The 17,690-nt window shown below is 45.9% G+C and overlaps 1 protein-coding gene across 2 annotated transcripts in view; it reads left to right on the top strand.

Moving 5' to 3' along the window:
* fscn2b (fascin actin-bundling protein 2b, retinal) overlaps window positions 1-17,603 on the top strand; it is a 17,995-nt gene extending 392 nt beyond the window's left edge. Inside the window, exons 1-5 of one of the 2 annotated variants that reach the window (XM_042082739.1) lie at window positions 1-434; window positions 13,926-14,082; window positions 15,680-15,801; window positions 16,507-16,674; window positions 17,398-17,603. The exon at window positions 1-434 is cut by the window's left edge and continues 392 nt beyond it. In XM_042082739.1, the coding sequence (XP_041938673.1) occupies window positions 1-434; window positions 13,926-14,082; window positions 15,680-15,801; window positions 16,507-16,674; window positions 17,398-17,603 (1,087 nt within the window). Of the gene's footprint in view, window positions 435-13,925; window positions 14,083-15,679; window positions 15,862-16,506; window positions 16,675-17,397 lie in introns of both variants that reach the window. The other variant, XM_042082738.1, reaches the window with a different exon arrangement.
* Window positions 17,604-17,690: the final 87 nt, after the last annotated feature.

Raw genomic sequence — 17,690 nt, 5'->3', positions numbered from 1 at the left:
GGCCGTCCACCTGGCACTGCACCCGCAGGCCAACCTGCTCAGCGTGGCCCGCAAGCGCTACGCGCACCTGTGCGGGTCCGAGGGCGAGGTGGCGGTGGACAGCAACATCCCGTGGGGAGTGGACGCCCTCCTGACGCTCGTCTACCTGGACGGCAAGTACTGCCTCAAGACCAGCGACAGCCGCTTCCTGGGCAACGACGGCAAGCTGACGGCCGAGAACGGACGCGCCACCGGCTACACGCTGGAGTTCAAGTGTGGCAAGCTGGCCTTCAAGGACTGTGAGGGCAAGTACCTGACGCCCATGGGCCCCACGGGCACGCTGCGCTCTGGACGCTGCTCCAAGCCCGGCAAGGACGAGCTCTTCGACCTGGAGGAGAGCCACCCGCAGGTGGTGTTGCAGGCGGCCAACAACAGATTTGTCTCCATCCGACAAGGTGAGTCGCTCAATCATGTTGGACAAGACAGTGACTCTGTGGTTGAGACTTGAGATGCAATGTGTGTGTGTCTCTGTATGTGTGTGTATCTGTATGTGTGTGTGTATGTGTATGTGTATGTGTGTGTGTGTGTGTGTGTGTTTGCATGTACGTATATGGACAACTGAATATATTCTATAAACTGTCGTCAATTAGATGGACATAATGCAATCGAGTGTTAACATGCAACGTGTATGTGTGTGTGTGAGTGTGCCACATACTTCTGCTCTAATCTGTTTTCACACTTACTCATCATGTATCATTTCATACAGTCATTACTCTTTTAAGAATCCCGTCAAAGGTAGGAAAATGTCTACACGAAACTGTAATCTGAGGCACTGTAGGCTCTTCCAGCACACAGTATACAAAGACCAATGATCTCCAATGATCAGCCTCACATGCTTGGCATTCAATCCATCAGACTGTCTATTCCTCTTGTATTTTAAGTGTGGCTTGTGCATGGTATAACAGACTTCATTACAACTTTAAGTGACACTGGCGGACTAGCATTACTGCTTCTGACATTAGCTACAATGCGATACCTCACAGAGTAACCAGAGCCAGGTATGCAGCAACCATGTCATTCAAAGGCAGGGACTGATGTGTGGAATGTACTCAGGCATGCTGGGTATTGTAGTCTTTAAGCCTCTAGGACTTGCCATCTGTTTGAAACATGACATGCAGTGATCAGCTAAAGACTGAGCTTGGGGGAATGTCAGTGGATGCTAGTCCTTGGCAAAGCTTAGTCTGCTCCAGATGGTTTTTTCAAAGCTCTATTTTTATGGTCTGGGGTATATCCTAAAATCTAAAGTAGTGTTGCAGTTTTGTTGTCCCTGATAGTCTTTGTAATTGCCACTTTATTGAAACATAAGAAGTAAAAGCTATTATTATATGGGGAAGCATTTGGACCCATTCAGAATCACCAATGCCCCATAATCTCCCCATAAGCAATGATTTGAGATCCGTCGTGACATCACTTTGGGAAACTGTGTAAGAACCAGAGGTAGGAGATGTTTACTCACACTCACACACACGCGCGCACGTACACACACACACACGCAACGGTAATTAAACACACACACAACTGTAATTAAAAACCTTTGCTTCCATCCACCTGACCATCAGATACTCAGCCTCTTTCTGTGGTTTCAAAATCCACAGAAACATGCATGTCTGGGTTTGAAAATACAGTGACACACACGTTTACTATGGTCTCCATGTCTTCCTTAAAATACACACTAATGTGTTACAACTAGCTCGAGGATATACTACACTTTCCACTTCCTGAAACAAAATGGCCGTCTCCCCCACAGTTGCACAGGAGGTCATATGAGCTGTGTGTATCTCCTATCAGAGGTTTTACCTTCGTTAGCCTGTGAGAACATATCCAGGTCATGGTGAGGGCCTATTTTTGGGCCCTCCATGTTGGCTCAGGGGCTTTTAAGTTAAGTTGCAGCGATAGTGTAATGTAAACCTGACCAGCTGGAAACCCGATCGGCTGTCTCCAGCTACATTGTTCCTAGTAAGCATTTGAGGACGCCAGCGTTCAATAAATAGGTTTCGGAGAACAAGATTACCCTGTGCCTAAAGTGTGTGTGTGTGTGGGGGGGGGGGGGGGGAGGATGGGGGGGGGTTGTCTGATGACGCAACCTCTCTTTTTACTCCTGTCGCTATCTCTCATTCACTCTCTCTCACACACACACACACACACACACACACACACACATGCTCTGCATAGCATCCGTTCACACACTGCATGACACCTTTGGCCATCATCTTCCCTCTTTGTGCTTATGTGTGTGTGTGTGTGTGTCCCAGTATCGGGAGATAACAAAATGGAAGAAGATGACACACACACACACACACACACGCACGCACACGCACGCACACACCGAGGGTAACGCAGTGGTGGGGAGGTGTGTTGAATAATTAATTGAAGTGGGGTTGGGTGTGTGTGTGTGTGGGGGGGGGGGGGGTTGAACCTGGGGGAGATGGGGGTTTGGGGGCTCATCGATGACGGTGTCAGCTTCCAGAAACACGAGCCTTCCGCTCTCTGCCTTTTATCTGAGGTCTCGGCCACGCAGCAGAGCACAACAGGGACGCAAATCACACACTCCTCAGGGAGCCGCACCGAGCAGGACACACACACACACACACACACACAAATGTGTATACAGACACACACTCATACATGCATAAAGACACAAACACACCCACACACATGTATGCACACACACACACACACACACAATGAAGGGTGTGAAAGTGCTGTTCTGACAGAGAGAGAAAGAAAGAGGGATAGAAGGTGTGTAAGGGGAGAGAAAGCAGAGAGAGGGAGGAGAAAGGGGGAGGAGGAGGAGGAGGAGGAGGAGGAGGAGGGTGTATGCCTGGGCCCTGATCACAATGGGTCTGCCCGAGAAACAATGCATTGTGGGATACGAGCAGGTGCAGAGCGTTGTCACTGTTTGCGCTGCCATAAATCAATGATGGGGGGTTCCTGGACCCTAGGGACAGCAAGCAAGGTGTCACTACATAAGTTTGGCTCACACAAGTCTCACTGTTTCAAAAAACACACACTCTGTCTCAAACGCGCACACACACACACACACACACACACACACACACAGAGAGAGAGAGAGAAAGATACACACGCACACACACACATACACACACACACACACACACAGAGAGATGCACACACACAAACACACACACACACACACACACACACACACAGACACACAGACACACATTTTTGGAAGAAATGCTTCAGCCATTTCGGCAAAGGAAGGAGGATAGAGAATATGTAACTTTAAGCCACAACTACTTTTTCAGAAAACACACACACACACACACACACACACACACATGTACTTCAGGAGAGACCAAACAAGCTAGTCTTAGTCCAAATTCTTTTTCCTACTCGTGAGAACAAGAGTTTTTACCCCCAAAGTCATCACAACAAACACCCCCACAACCATTTTCATGGCTTATCTGATCTGCCTATTAAACCAGTAGGCTTTTCCAGCAGAAAATCTCTTAGCCAAGTAATAACACATTGATTGTACATCATCACCTGGAGCGTCATATCATAATCTCACAGTGTTGAACTGAAATGCTTGAATGAAAGTCAAAACGCCTGCACTGTCCTTTATCTCGCTCATGCTGTTGGCTTGGCGGTATAAATCAGTGTATTATAATTCACTGGTAACACACGCTGGGTTACAGGGAACAGCGTGAGCTCTCTACTGTATTAGGCTGCGGAGGCAAGCTCCATTTGGGACTAAATGTTAACCCAGGGGACCAATTGCTGTCAAGCAGCGGAATGTCGAAATGCTCTACTGTTCCGATGGATGGGTCTGGTAGTGAAATTCCCATTTAGCATTCCAGCTCGAAGAGCCTTGTCTCCATTCTTTTCCACAGACAAAAAGTGTGTGTGTGTGTGTGTGTGTTTGGGGGGTGGTGGGGGGCCGTTGATGGTGCTGCGGCAGATGGACGATTTATGCCTAACGACGGCGCAAAGCATTGCCTCTCCTCGTCACACCCCAACTTTAAAAAAACCAAGCAATTAGAGAGCAGCGATTCTGTTAATGGATGCGGGGCTTAATTTCTCTCCGTGCCTCAGCATGATGGAAGCGCACAGGGAGTCGTTTGTGTTTTTTTTTTTTTCTTTAACTCATTTTTTTTTCTTTTCTAATTACCAACTAAGAGTAATGCAGACTGGGCGGGGGGAGTGCATTAAGCCCCGAGACACACACCCAACTCAGCCAGCCCTCACACACACACACACACACACACACACCCACCCACCCAACTCAGCCAGCCCTCCCCCTGATGTCTACACACACACACACGCACACACACACACACACACACCCAACTCAGCCAGCCCTCCCCCTGATATCTACACACCCACATACACACACACACACACACACACGCACTGCACCCAACTCAGCCATCCCTCCCCCTGAAATCTACACACACACAGACACACACAGACACACACATTACCCATGATGCAACAGTCATATTAATGTGTTCTCTGAGGCACTTACCTTAGTGGGTAACATGGTGAGGCGTTTGGTTAAGGGCGGCATCGCTGCGTTCAGGCGGGCAGACTTGCGTGTGGTGAGAGTGAGGGACAGGGAGATCAGGGAGAGAGAGAGAGAGACAGAGTCTGGGGAAGAGAGAGGAGTCTGGGGAAGAGAGAGGAGTGAAGGAGCTGAGGGCACAAGTTGGGGTCTCCAGGAGTTCTCAAGAGACAAAGTAATGACTGAATGGGCAATCGTACCACTTACTCACTCACTCACTCACTCATCTATTCATTCATCAGTCCATCCCTCTGGCCATTCATCTTTCCATCCCTCTGTTTATCCGTCCATCCATCCATCCATCTATACATTCACTCATTCCATCCCTTTGCTCATTCCTTCATTCATTGTGAAAAGTGCAAAACTGGACACAGTGCTCACAAACAACATGAAAAAAGCAACATTATTAACTGCAATAATACGAAGAGCTACTCATACAAAGAGCTAGTCATATTATGTTAATTAATGCCTCCATAAAGAGCATGTCTAAGTGGAGATATGGACACATTTACTTCAAAGTCAGACAGAGAGCAGCAATTCTGTGTGTGTGGATGGCTAAAGCTCATTTGTGAATTACTGAATATTTATGGAAGATAATGCATGCATTTACAGATGATTCAGAGACCTTTCTCTCTCCAATTTGAACTGAAAAAAACATTTAAGCTTGGGTAGAGAGGTTTAACACTCCTTTATTAAACCAATATTTAGATATTTAAATGACTACAAACAAAATCCCAAATATTACATCCTCAAACTGAAAACAGTGAGGCAGATCATATTTCAGACCCAATCCCACGGGGACCCAGGTTCGAATCCGACCTGCGGTCATTTCTCGATCCCACCCCATCTCTCTCTCTCCCACTTGCTTCCTGTCACTCTTCACTGTCTTGTCCAAATAAAGACAAAAAAGCCCAAAAAATATACTTAAAAAAAATAATAATAATAAATAAAAAAAACACTGGGGTTGAGGGCACTGCGGTACATCTGGCACCAGCACCCATACGACGTGCGGGTCCAAGTGCGGGTCCAAGTGCCCGGGTCATTTCCTGATTCCACTCCATCTCCCTCTCCCTAACTGTCAGCCTCTTCACTATAATAATACAAAAATAAAAAATAAATGTGTTTGGTTCCAAAATGCCATATCCACCATTTTAATGAATTTTCATAAATCATTTTTTTTTTTACATTTTGTTTTCCAAGTTATTTCAGTAAATGTAATTGTCATTTTATTTATCTTTACTCATCATTTATCTTTACTCATTATTTTATCTTTACTCATCATTTATCTTTACTCACTAATCAAAACTGCAATTTGATTGATACCTGACAGACAATTAAATAGCCTGACTTTTTAATGTTTTTAAAAACGGAGATATAGCGTTCTGGAACCAAACTCTTCAAATATACTTTTAAAACTACGTGGGTACAGACCGAGCAAGGCAGATGTGCATGACAAGAATAGGGTGGGTTGAGATGAGAGAATGGCATGGCAGCCAGGGCACTGGCCGGCAAGGAGATCTGTTACCGTGTCTGTCATCAGCAGCGGTCTGTGCCTGCCCACTCGGGCTGAGTGACCCGGGCTGTGGAGCAAGAGAGAGAGAGAGAGAGAGAGGGAGGAGTGGATGAGAGAGGGAGGGAGGAGTGGGTGAGAGAGAGAGGGAGGAGTGGATGAGAGAGAGAGGGAGGAGTGGATGAGAGAGGGAGGGAGGAGTGGATGAGAGAGGGAGGGAGGAGTGGGTGAGAGAGAAAGAGAGGGAGGGAGTAAGACAGATATAAAGAGAGGTGAAGGTAGAGAAAGAAGCACAGAGATGGAGGAGACATAATAGGAAGTGTGAGGGGGGAAATGCATCTGAAAGGGAAAATACTGAAGTAAGAGAGAGTGTGCAGAGAGAGAGAGAGAGAGAGAGACAGAGAGAGAGAGAGAGAGAGAGAGAGAGAGAGAGAGAGACAGAGACAGAGAGAGAGAGAGAGACAGAGACAGAGAGAGAGAGAGAGAGAGAGAGAGAGAGACAGAGACAGAGAGAAGAGAGAGAGAGAGAGAGAGAGAGACAGAGACAGAGAGAGAGAGAGAGAGAGAGAGAGAGAGAGAGAGAGAGACAGAGACAGAGACAGAGACAGAGAGAGACCGACCTGGGTGTCGCCTTACCATGCATGATTGATGGTCACGTAACTTTTAGATAAATTACAGATAACAGTGCAGGGCTCTGAAGTTCGGTCAGCGCAGAACATGAGAGTGAATCTCAATCCCCAACTAAACCTCATTCTCTTAGCCTTCATCCACAGAGCCTCCACACACACACACACACACACACACACACAGTGTACACAGTTGTACACTCATGTTGAATTGCAAGTGTGTAGCGCCTTGTGATGTTACTGAGAGGACTCCCCAGAATTTGTCCCTCCATTTGAGAAGAACATTAACACATCCACACACCTACCCCCTCTCCACACTCACACACACACACACACACACACACACACACGCATGTGCACACAGACTCTGCAACCACAAATATAATATAATATAATATAATATAATATAATATAATATAATATATATTACATCTCAAGACCACACATATAAAACATACATCACCCTCATATATTAGCAAGCCCTGGTACACAGGAAGGACCAGAGCACAGCACAACAACAACTTTTTAGCTTTGTAAGACTTTAAGACTAATAGGTGCAAACGACTAACGTTTCGACGCACAATGTCTTCCTTGGAGTCAAAGAGTGAATCAGAATCAGTCAAAACGTATGTGCAAACTACACACCACTCACACAGACACACACAGACAACACACAACTGTTCTGCACCTGTAACCTGCATTATGTCTTGGAGCGATGGTACAGTGGTGGTTAAAGCGTAACTCTGGTCAAAATGCAACCTAGGGTCTTTTTGTGAATGTACCCAAGTAAAACTTTGGTTTCAAAGCATAATTACATCGGAAGCGGAAAAACCAAGTGAGTTGTTCAAAACCTTTCTTTTAGTAAACTCTGTGTACACAAACAATGTTCTCAAAGCTCGAGGTCATGTGGAGACCCTAATGATACTTCGATCAAAGTTTCATGTCGTGTCGAGCTTAGTGTTTTAGTTAATGTTTTTTTAAAATAGCGATTTTGATGCGATCATGCATCAAAATAGTGCCCCTAGTAGGCCTACTCCCATTCAAAAGGCCATTTCACCCGAAAACGACAATACGGTCAAAGCTTAAAAGTGGCGCTTCCGACGTAATTATGCTTTTAAACCAAAGTTTGACTCGAGTACATTCACAAAAAGACCGTAGGTTGCATTTTGGTGAGAGTTATGCTTTAAGGAGCTGGGCTAGCATGCGGGAGCCTGAATAGTTGTGGGTTCAATTCCCGGCTTCCACCGCTGTGCCCTTGAGCAAGCCACTTAACCCCGAGTTGCTCTGGGGAGAATGGCCCTTGTAATGTAATTGACATGTGTAAGTTGTTTTGGATAAAAGCATCTGCTAAATGAATACATGTAAATGTCAGCCCTGCACTTGCCCGAGCCCCGAACCCCTCAAACCTGAAGCCTTTGGACAGGGAGGGGAGTGTGTTGGCTGGGAGGCTGGAACCCATGGGTCTTACGTCTCATGACGGCTTCCATCGGGAGGGAAGGAGGTTTATGTGCTTACCGCACAGCTGGCTACCATTACACAACCACACACAAGACACACCACTGTGCAGCCTTGCACATTGAGCAGTACAGGCTGATCATGGGTCATGAGTTGGACATACTCTACAGGCTGGTCATGGGTCATGAGTTGGACATACTCTACAGGCTGGTCATGGGTCATGAGTTGGACATACTCTACAGGCTGGTCATGGGTCATGAGTTGGACATACTCTACAGGCTGGTCATGGGTCATGAGTTGGACATACTCTACAGGCTGGTCATGGGTCATGAGTTGGACATACTCTACAGGCTGGTCATGGGTCATGAGTTGGACATACTCTACAGGCTGGTCATGGGTCATGAGTTGGACATACTCTACAGGCTGGTCATGGGTCATGAGTTGGACATACTCTACAGGCTGGTCATGGGTCATGAGTTGGACATACTCTACAGGCTGGTCATGGGTCATGAGTTGGACATACTCTACAGGCTGGTCATGGGTCATGAGTTGGACATACTCTACAGGCTGGTCATGGGTCATGAGTTGGACATACTCTACAGGCTGGTCATGGGTGGTGGAACCATTGTCCTACTTTCTAGCAATTTTTACATGTCAACATCCTTCTCCTCATCTCTCTCACTCACACTCCTCCTTCCCTCTTTCTCCATCCCTTGCTTTTCATGTACATCTCTCTCTCTCTCTCCATTCATCTCTTTCTACACTCCGCCCTTTCTACCCTTTTCTCCATCTATCCTTCCTTTCTTTCTGTCACTCCATCTCCATTTCTCTATCGCTCTCTCTTTTGGTAACCCTCGGTGCTGGTGGGGTCTTGTTACCTTACGGAGGTAGCAGGGCTGCACACACACACACACACACACACACAAACACACACACACACACACACACACACACACACACACACACACAGAGTGCTGCGTAAACTGAGAGGAGGAGTCGCTCGCCGCTGTGGGCTGTTGGTGAGGTCATCTTCAGGCGTGCAGGCTTGGGCCTTACAGTTACACACACACACACACACACACACACACACACACAGACACACAGACACAAACACACACAGACACACACACACACACAACCTCAGACAGGCAGGATTAGGCTCTACAGTTTCACAAACACAGGCACATGCACATGCAGACACACACACGCACACACACACACACACACACACACACACACACACACACACACCCGGGTGTGCAGGACTGGGCGCTGCGGTTTGGGCTCCACGTTCCACAGGAGATCAGCGGAGATATCGAGGACACATCACACACACACACACTTCTGTGTCTGAAGTATAACGTTAGACGGAATCGCACGTGAAATTGGAAAAATAAAAATGTGTAACGTAATGCGGCCATTACAAGGATTGCGGTTAGAAAGCTATCTGATCGAAAAAACGAAATGGGAAACCGCTCGAAACAGAGAGGGGGATTTTATTTTATTTGTGTGTGTACTGTATCTGCATGTGTGTATTCGGGGGAGGGGTATTGAGATAAGAAATTGAGCTTTTATTTCGGAAAATCTTTTTGTGGGAGCTTGAAAGAGAAACGTGACATCCGAGACAAGCAAGGAGACCGCTGGCCTCTGATCTCAGAACAGCTCAACGGAGGTGGATACAGCCATGGAGTCTCTAACACGTCACCTCTTTTAAAACGTAGTGTAACCTTGGTCTATTGACCCTTGAGATACACCAAGAACAGAGGAAGATATCTTATAAAACTCAATCTTATTTGAACTCTGCTACAAGGTCTTTGGTTATCAGCAATATATTTTTTTTTTTACCTGCGACTCCCCCTAACGCCCCTCCAAGAATCAGACAATGTTTGTCAATGGAAAGTTCCAACATGGAACCTGCAGTTGTTCTTTGAGCTCCACGATCTGCAAGAAAAGGGTTCTGAGGCAATTCCTTTGTCTGAGGCGTTTTATTGACGTGAATAACACTGACTTAATGGATTCATTAACTTGCATGCACATGTGCATTAAAACCTTGCTAATGCCCAAATAAGGGAGAGAGAAGGGGAACGAGACAGAAGAATAAAAGAAAAGAATTCCAAGACCTCTCTCTCTCCCTCCCTCTCTCTCTCTTTCTTTCTCTGCAGATCAACCTGTTTTTGTGTTCATTGCAGGTTGGGGGTAGGGGCTCACTGTTGTCTCCCTCTGCCTGCTTTTTTTATCCTCTTTTCTTTCCATCTTTTGCCCCCCCCCCCCCCTCTCTCTCTCTCTCTCTCTCGTGTGCGGGGTCTTGGTTGTGGAGTGGATTATGTTGCCCCCCCCCCCTCCCTCCTTCCTGCCCTGTGTGCGGGGTCTCGGGGAGGCTGAGCTTGCGGAGTGAGTGGATGGTGCAGCCGCCACTCAAAGCTGCTTTACGGGGCCCTGAGGTGAAGCTTTGCATTTCTCCACAGACAAAAGAGACAGCAGTAGACAACAGGGGAGACGCTGGAGAGGCTGATGGAGAGTGCGTGTGTGTGTGTGTGTGTGTGTGTGTGTGTGAGGAAGAAAGAGAGAGGGAGAGAATGTGTGTGTGTGTGCGTGTGTGTGCTTGCATGCGTGTACGTGCATCCGCACACGTGTGTTTGTGGGTGCATGTGTGTGTGTGCATGTGTGTGTGCGCATGTGTGTGTGTGCATGTCCAGAGGGAAGTGATTGGGAAGGAGGCATGAGGTGGATAAGGTGATGCTGGTGGAGGTGATGGGGGTTGGGGGTGGTTAGCAGGAGTAAGATTTTAGGATCTGTGTTGTAAAAGGATTACAGGGCGAAATGATCAAGGGGATATTTTCGGAATGCGGCTAATTTTGGCCTTGGCAGCCAAGGCAATCTGTCACTTGTGCCTCAGCCGAAAAGCAGCTCTTCCAATCACTACTACATTGTCGGAATGCATCACTGTGTGTGTGTGTGTGTGTGTGTGTGTGTGTGTGTGTGTTTGAGTGTGTGTGTGTATTTCAATATGATTTCTTTGTGTGTATGAGAGAGAGACAACATGCCATTTTAAATGTTGTCTTAGGTATTAGGGCAAACTAAATCTAATTTAATAACGGGGCAAAATCTGAAAAAGTGTGTACATGTGTTTGTGTGCCTGTGGGACAGTGTGGTTGTAGCAGACATCACCAAAGATCAAACAGACGGTAAGACCAGTGATGTCACAGAGCGCGATGTGAAACCAAGGTCACCACTGTCCGAGGTCCCGCCACGCCACACGCACTGCCCTGGGCACGTTATTAGGGACCATATGAGCAACAAGCTGCCTCAAATTCCTGTCCGACGACTCTCTTTGTGTACGCAACCATCTCAAACGAGTCCCTTCCTCCTCACCCCATCACACAATAATACACATTCCTTTTTTATTCTCTTGGCTTGTAAAAATGCTCTCCATTTTCTTCCTGGCATTGGGGCGCTCAGTCTCCAACCTGCTACATGCCACCCCCCCCCCCATCCCCCACCCTCCTTTTAAAAAAAATGCCTCCTCTTACATTTCCATGGTTTCTAGCTGCTTATAAAAGCTAACAGCAGGCGTGAGAAAAGAGGGGGGGGGGGGGGGCGAAGGAATGAACAAAAGAAAGGAAGAAAGAAAGAGTGATTGAGTGAGTGAAAGGGAATGGAGGAGAAGAGAAAAGAATGGAGTGAAAAAAACAAAATCCTGTATGTGATTCTTTGCGTATTGATTTCTGTCACTAAGGCACAGGCCCGTGAGTGCTCTGTCGTGGGTCGGGAGCAGGCTTAGGAATGCCCAGGCGATCAATGCAGCTTTATGGAGCGGCATATGTAACGCCACCCTTTTGTAGGGCTTATGCTATTACCATTCTCCACTGCTAAAGCATACAAGGCAAAGCGCTTGGACACATGGAATGCCTGTGTGTGTGTGTGTGTGTGTGTGTGTGTGTCTGTGTGTGACTAAATGGTGTTGGTTAGAAAGTGCATTTAGTGCCATCACTGTGCTTATGTTTGTGCCTGACAATTGTGTTGGCTAGAAACTGCACGTAGCGGCATCACTGTGTGTGTGTGTGTGTGTGTGTGTGTGTGTGTGTGTGTGTGTGTGTGTGTGTGTGTGTGTGTATGTGTGTGTGTGTGTGTTCAGCGGTCCATAGAGATCTTCTCAATCGCATGCTTGCTTTTCTGTTCCAACGGACCTGCCATGACACAGGATAACACTGTTGGCACGGCAACCCAGCAGGAAGCGCTCGGCAACATTGTGTTGCTAAGGTCAGCCGCGGACATGCCAAGGCCGCCCTGGGCAAGAGAGAGCGCGCCGGGGCAGACCGATCCATGGCACAGTGCAAACACGCGCGCGCACACACACACACACACACACACACACACACACACACACACACACACACACACACACACACACACACACACACACACGGTGCAAACACACACACACACACATACACACACGGTGCAAACACACACAGACATACAGACAGACACACACACACACACACACACACACACACACACACACACACACACACACACACACACACACACACACACTGATTCGGATCACACTGCCAGCGCAGAGCAAGATGGGAAAGAGGGAGCAACACTTTACAGCAATGTGCCCCAGCAGTGTGGAAACAGTGTGGAAAAGGGGATGCACAGTGTAGTACTTGGGTCAAAAGGACAAACACAAGGACACATAGGCTACTGAACTGACAGAATGTATAGATAGATAGACAGACAGACAGACAGACAGAGACAGTCAGATGGATAGACAATGTAGTGTATGTGTGTAGCCGTGTTGAATGTTATTGTTGAGGTTGTTTGTATGTTATTCCTCATAAGTTGCTTTGGATACAAGCGTCTGCTAAATGAATAGACGATAGTCATAGTCATGGTCAATAGTCAATAGTCAGGCATTTCTCTGTGGTAATCAACATGAATGTCCAGTGGCTCTCGTTGTCATCTGCTCAATGACTTCGATAAATATTTACCCACAGCAAGAACAATGTGGGTACCCACTTAACTTGGTTATGTGTTTTTGTACTTATTGTTGAAAATTGTAACTTCAAATTGCAATTTGAAATCCGAGGTCAAATAAGGTGATTTCCTTTGATTCATGTTCTTATAATGTACGACATTAATTTAAGATCCATGTTGGAAAAAAGGGAAAAGAGGGAAAAATGTTGGGATAGACAACAAGGAAACAAGGATATTCGGATCTCAAATATGGGCAAAGATGGCAGCTTTGGGTCCTTGTCTGGGTTGTAGTGGAGGTTAAACGCAAGTAAAAACAGTTTTTGAAATTTCAGAAATGGAATTTATCCACCTCTTATTAGAGTTTATCCACCTCTCAAAATAGTTTATTCACCAATTGCAACTTTTAACATTCAAAAATCACACTGTATTATCCACATTCACAATATGTATGTTCATCAACACTTTAGGAACCATTTAATTTTAACCACTTGAATTGTTGGGGATCAATGGGGATCAATAAAGTATCTATCTATCTATCTTAAAACCACTGGTATTGTTATAAACATTGGACAATAACCTCCACCATCATCAAACATGATCTAAATGCCTTTTTAAAAAGTCTGATACCGCATGGCGCAATCCACCTTACCGTGATAACAGAATTCATAGTTTACCCACCTCTTATTTTACCAGTACACCCCTGGTCCTTGTTGTAGGCGAACCTCTATGACTTAACAAGTGCTGACTTCCACTGCGTTGTACTGTCTCCTCCCTTGACCCATAGGAGTGAACATCTCAGCCAATCAGGATGATGAGACGGACATGGAGACGTTTCAGATGGAGATCGACAGACAGAGCAAACAGTGCACGTTCAGGACCAACGCGGGGAATTACTGGACTCTTGTGTCCCACGGAGGAATCCAGTCGACAGCCACTGAAGTGTAAGGACACACATGTTGAATTACAGCGTGTGCGTACACACACACACACACACACACACACACACACACACACACACACACACACACACACGCACACGCACAAACACAAAATAAATACAGTTGTTCATATACAAGACAGTGTGGGTTCTTTTCATAATGCCATATAGTAATTTCAAATATACACAGGAAAGATGTTAAATTCCTGGGGTGGGGGATTTCACACAGCGACCAATCAACAATCAAGCCTATTTACTGTAAAAAAAACACTAAAAAAACACCTTTTGTGGGCAAAAAAAACCATCACCAACAGAACAGCCTTTGAGAGCATTTCACTGGGGTTATAAAGCAGGCACCTTCCTTCATCAGTGTAAAATATATTTCATTATTAAATTATCAAACTTCCTCTAACGAGACCTTTTTGCATTCACTTATGCATGCAAAACCAATGCTGATATTTCTCCCAATGCTGATTTTTCAAAACTTGTTGATTTCATTCCCCTGTGCAAAATGAAAAAAATGACAGACTAACACTTTAACCTACACTATGTGAGCCATTCAAATTATACTTGTACGTCGCTTTGGACAAAAGCCTCTGCCAACCATAACTACACAGGTGCATGTCAAAAATTAGAATATCATGGAAAAGTTCATTTTTTCCCCATCATTTTTTTCAAGAAATAGATAGATATCTATAAATTCATTACACATCTATAGATTCATTACACAAGTCAAACATTCCAAGCCTTTTTTCATTTTGATTATTCTAATCTTGATTACAGTTCACAGTCCATGGAAATTATAAACAGAATTAGCCTGGGTGTTCCCATGCTGCCTTGCGCGCGATTTGATTCACGCTGCTAAGGCAGCCTGGAGACCATGGAGCAAATTTTCGCCTGAGATAGGGAACCAATCACAGAACAGGGGGGAAAGCAAGACGATGATGAGCTATGCACAGACGCATTTGATAGACATCCGTGGCACCCAATAAACGGATCTGGGCATTTTTTTCAAATACGAGAAAATGAACGCTTGGTTCCCAGACCACGTCTCATTGAGAAGTGGTGGCGCTAGCCAGGCTAATACAGAATATCAAATTATTAGAATAAAAAATTTATGAAATATCGACCTGAGATGAGCTCTAATCAGCTAATTAAGTCAAAACACCAGCAAATGGTTTCCTGAGCCTTCAATCTCTCAGTCTGTGCAGGGCAATGGACTTCTCCATGATGTTCTAATGCACCTGTACACTGTTCTGACGCTTAACCAAAGTCCTTTTAGGCAAGTCCCTCCACTTGGCGGCCATTTGGCAACGTTTTGTGGGCACTCGTTGGGCATCCATTTTCGGCAGAAATGCGCGTGCGCAAGGCTTCACGACACCAGTCTTGCTCCAGCGGCAAGATCACAACACATGATTGGTTCAATGTATTTACATGTCAACGTTTTGCCGAGGAAGGGGTGTGATATGTGTAGTAACGGCCATATTGGCGTTACAAACTAGCCCCATGCATTTCTATGGAGGGTTTTTTGAGTGCTGTGTCTCCTCATTAGAAAGTCTCTGGCTTAACCCAAACACATCTAATGTCTTTGCTGTATGCAGAGGTGCCAACACCATGTTTGACATCCAGTGGCTGGGGCGTCGTGTGGCGCTCAGGGCCAGTAACGGGAAGTTCATCTGCACCAAGAAGAATGGTCAGCTCGCAGCGGTCAGCGACTCTGTGGGTGAGTGGGGGAAAGCAGGAGGACTTGGGCTCGTCTGGACTGACCACTTATCATACACCGGCACGCACAGACACACACACACGCACACCCACCAAAAAGAACGGCCAGCTAGCAGTGGTCAACGACTCCGTGGTGGGTGATTGGGGAAAGCAGGCAGGTGGAGGAGGACTTGTTACTGTTACTCAGAATTGCTAGTATATTTGTTCCAGATGTTTTTCCTTTGGACTCTAACACATTGGTTGTGTCCAGAGGTAAAGGACCTTGCTTGTAACATTGTTGTCAGAATCCTGGTCAGTTTACCATTACGCAGTAGAAGGGAGAACGCTTAACGTTTGGACAGCCTTCTCTAACGTAACATCCGGCAAATGCACTCTACCTAGAGCGTGTTCTGGGCTTTTAGTAATTTTCTCCTAATTGCTAATGTTCTATTTGATCCAGATGTTGTTCCTTTGGACAAAAGTGTCAGAGGCAACCATATTAAATATTTAATAGACAAATTCATCTGTCTCTCCATTTTCATTGTGGATCATTTTATTTTTTGTTCTTCTCGCAAATGAACAAAGAAGTTATGATGATGAAGGCATATGACATTAAATTAAAAGAATGTTCGACTCAAGTTAAATTAAGTTAAAAAATAAGGTAAATGGATAAATCATATTTACTCTGTGTGTGTGTGTGTGTGTGTGTGTGTGTGTGTGTGTGTAGGGAAGGACGAGCAGCTCGTCCTGAAGCTGATCAACCGACCCATTCTGATCCTGAGGGGGGACAACGGCTACATCTGTCACCACAAAAGCTCCAACACCCTGGACGCCAGCCGCTCTGTGTATGACATCTTCACCCTCCAGTTCAGCAATGGGGCATATCACATCCAAGGTGGGTGCCAGTTTACTCGACTGTGAGGCATTTTGCAGTGGCAAACCTTGTCATAAGCTGGGCCATGTCCAAGTCCTGGAAATCTGAAGTCACAGTCTCGACAAAAAAGTCCCAAGGCCCAAGAGCTAACCTACTCAGAAGATCACACACAAGCTAAGCTTAGGATGAAACAAGACAACTACGAAGGACTCATTATTAAAACACAACATTTCTCCACATCAAAAAAGAGGTACTAAATATTCTACCCATAAAGCCACTCTACAGAGAGAAATGAGTCAGAGGCAATTACAAGACACGAGACATGGTACACAGCGATGGGCACTTTAGACTGTGATACCAAGGTCCATTATAAAGATTGGATTGAAGGTATTATCTGCTAAAGGATGTGATAATAACAGACATTAGCATTTGCAAGGATGCTAGTTTTGTTTTAAATTATATGAACTACCAAGCAAGACAAAACAGTAAACGAAAGTTCATTTATAAACTTAATAGCACTGAATTTGGGGACAAACAATAAAACTGTGATTAGGTCATTGTTTAGACATTAGCTCAATGGTAAGTCATCTGCCTGCAGGCCAGAAGACCCAGGTTTGATTCCCGCCTGACAATCTCAATGCCCAAACACCCAATATCCCCATGTTCTATAACGGATTGGACCCCGATCATTGCCGCTTGTGACTATTCTTTTTTATTTCTGTTTCTGGATCTTTATCTCTTTAGGAGCGGGCGGAAAGTTCTGGTATGTCTCCAGTCCTGGCCTCGTGTGTTCAGACGGCGACACACCTGAGGACTTCTTCTTCGAGTTCCTGGAACACGGCCGCATCGCAATCCGGGCCACGAATGACAAGTACCTGCGCGGGGACCAGGGCGGTACGCTGAAGGCCGATGGTGAGAACGCGGACAGCTCGTCTCTGTGGGAATACTGACCCCTGCTGGACAAAGGAGGAACTGCATTTGCTCCCCCTCACTTGGCTCTCGCACAAGCAAAGAGAACGTGGGAGCTCCTCTTAGAA

This window comes from Alosa sapidissima, chromosome 24, assembly GCF_018492685.1.
Source record: "Alosa sapidissima isolate fAloSap1 chromosome 24, fAloSap1.pri, whole genome shotgun sequence".
NCBI lineage: Eukaryota > Metazoa > Chordata > Actinopteri > Clupeiformes > Clupeidae > Alosa > Alosa sapidissima.
Note: the sequence above shows the minus strand (reverse complement) of the source record. Positions and strands in the feature narration are given on the sequence as shown.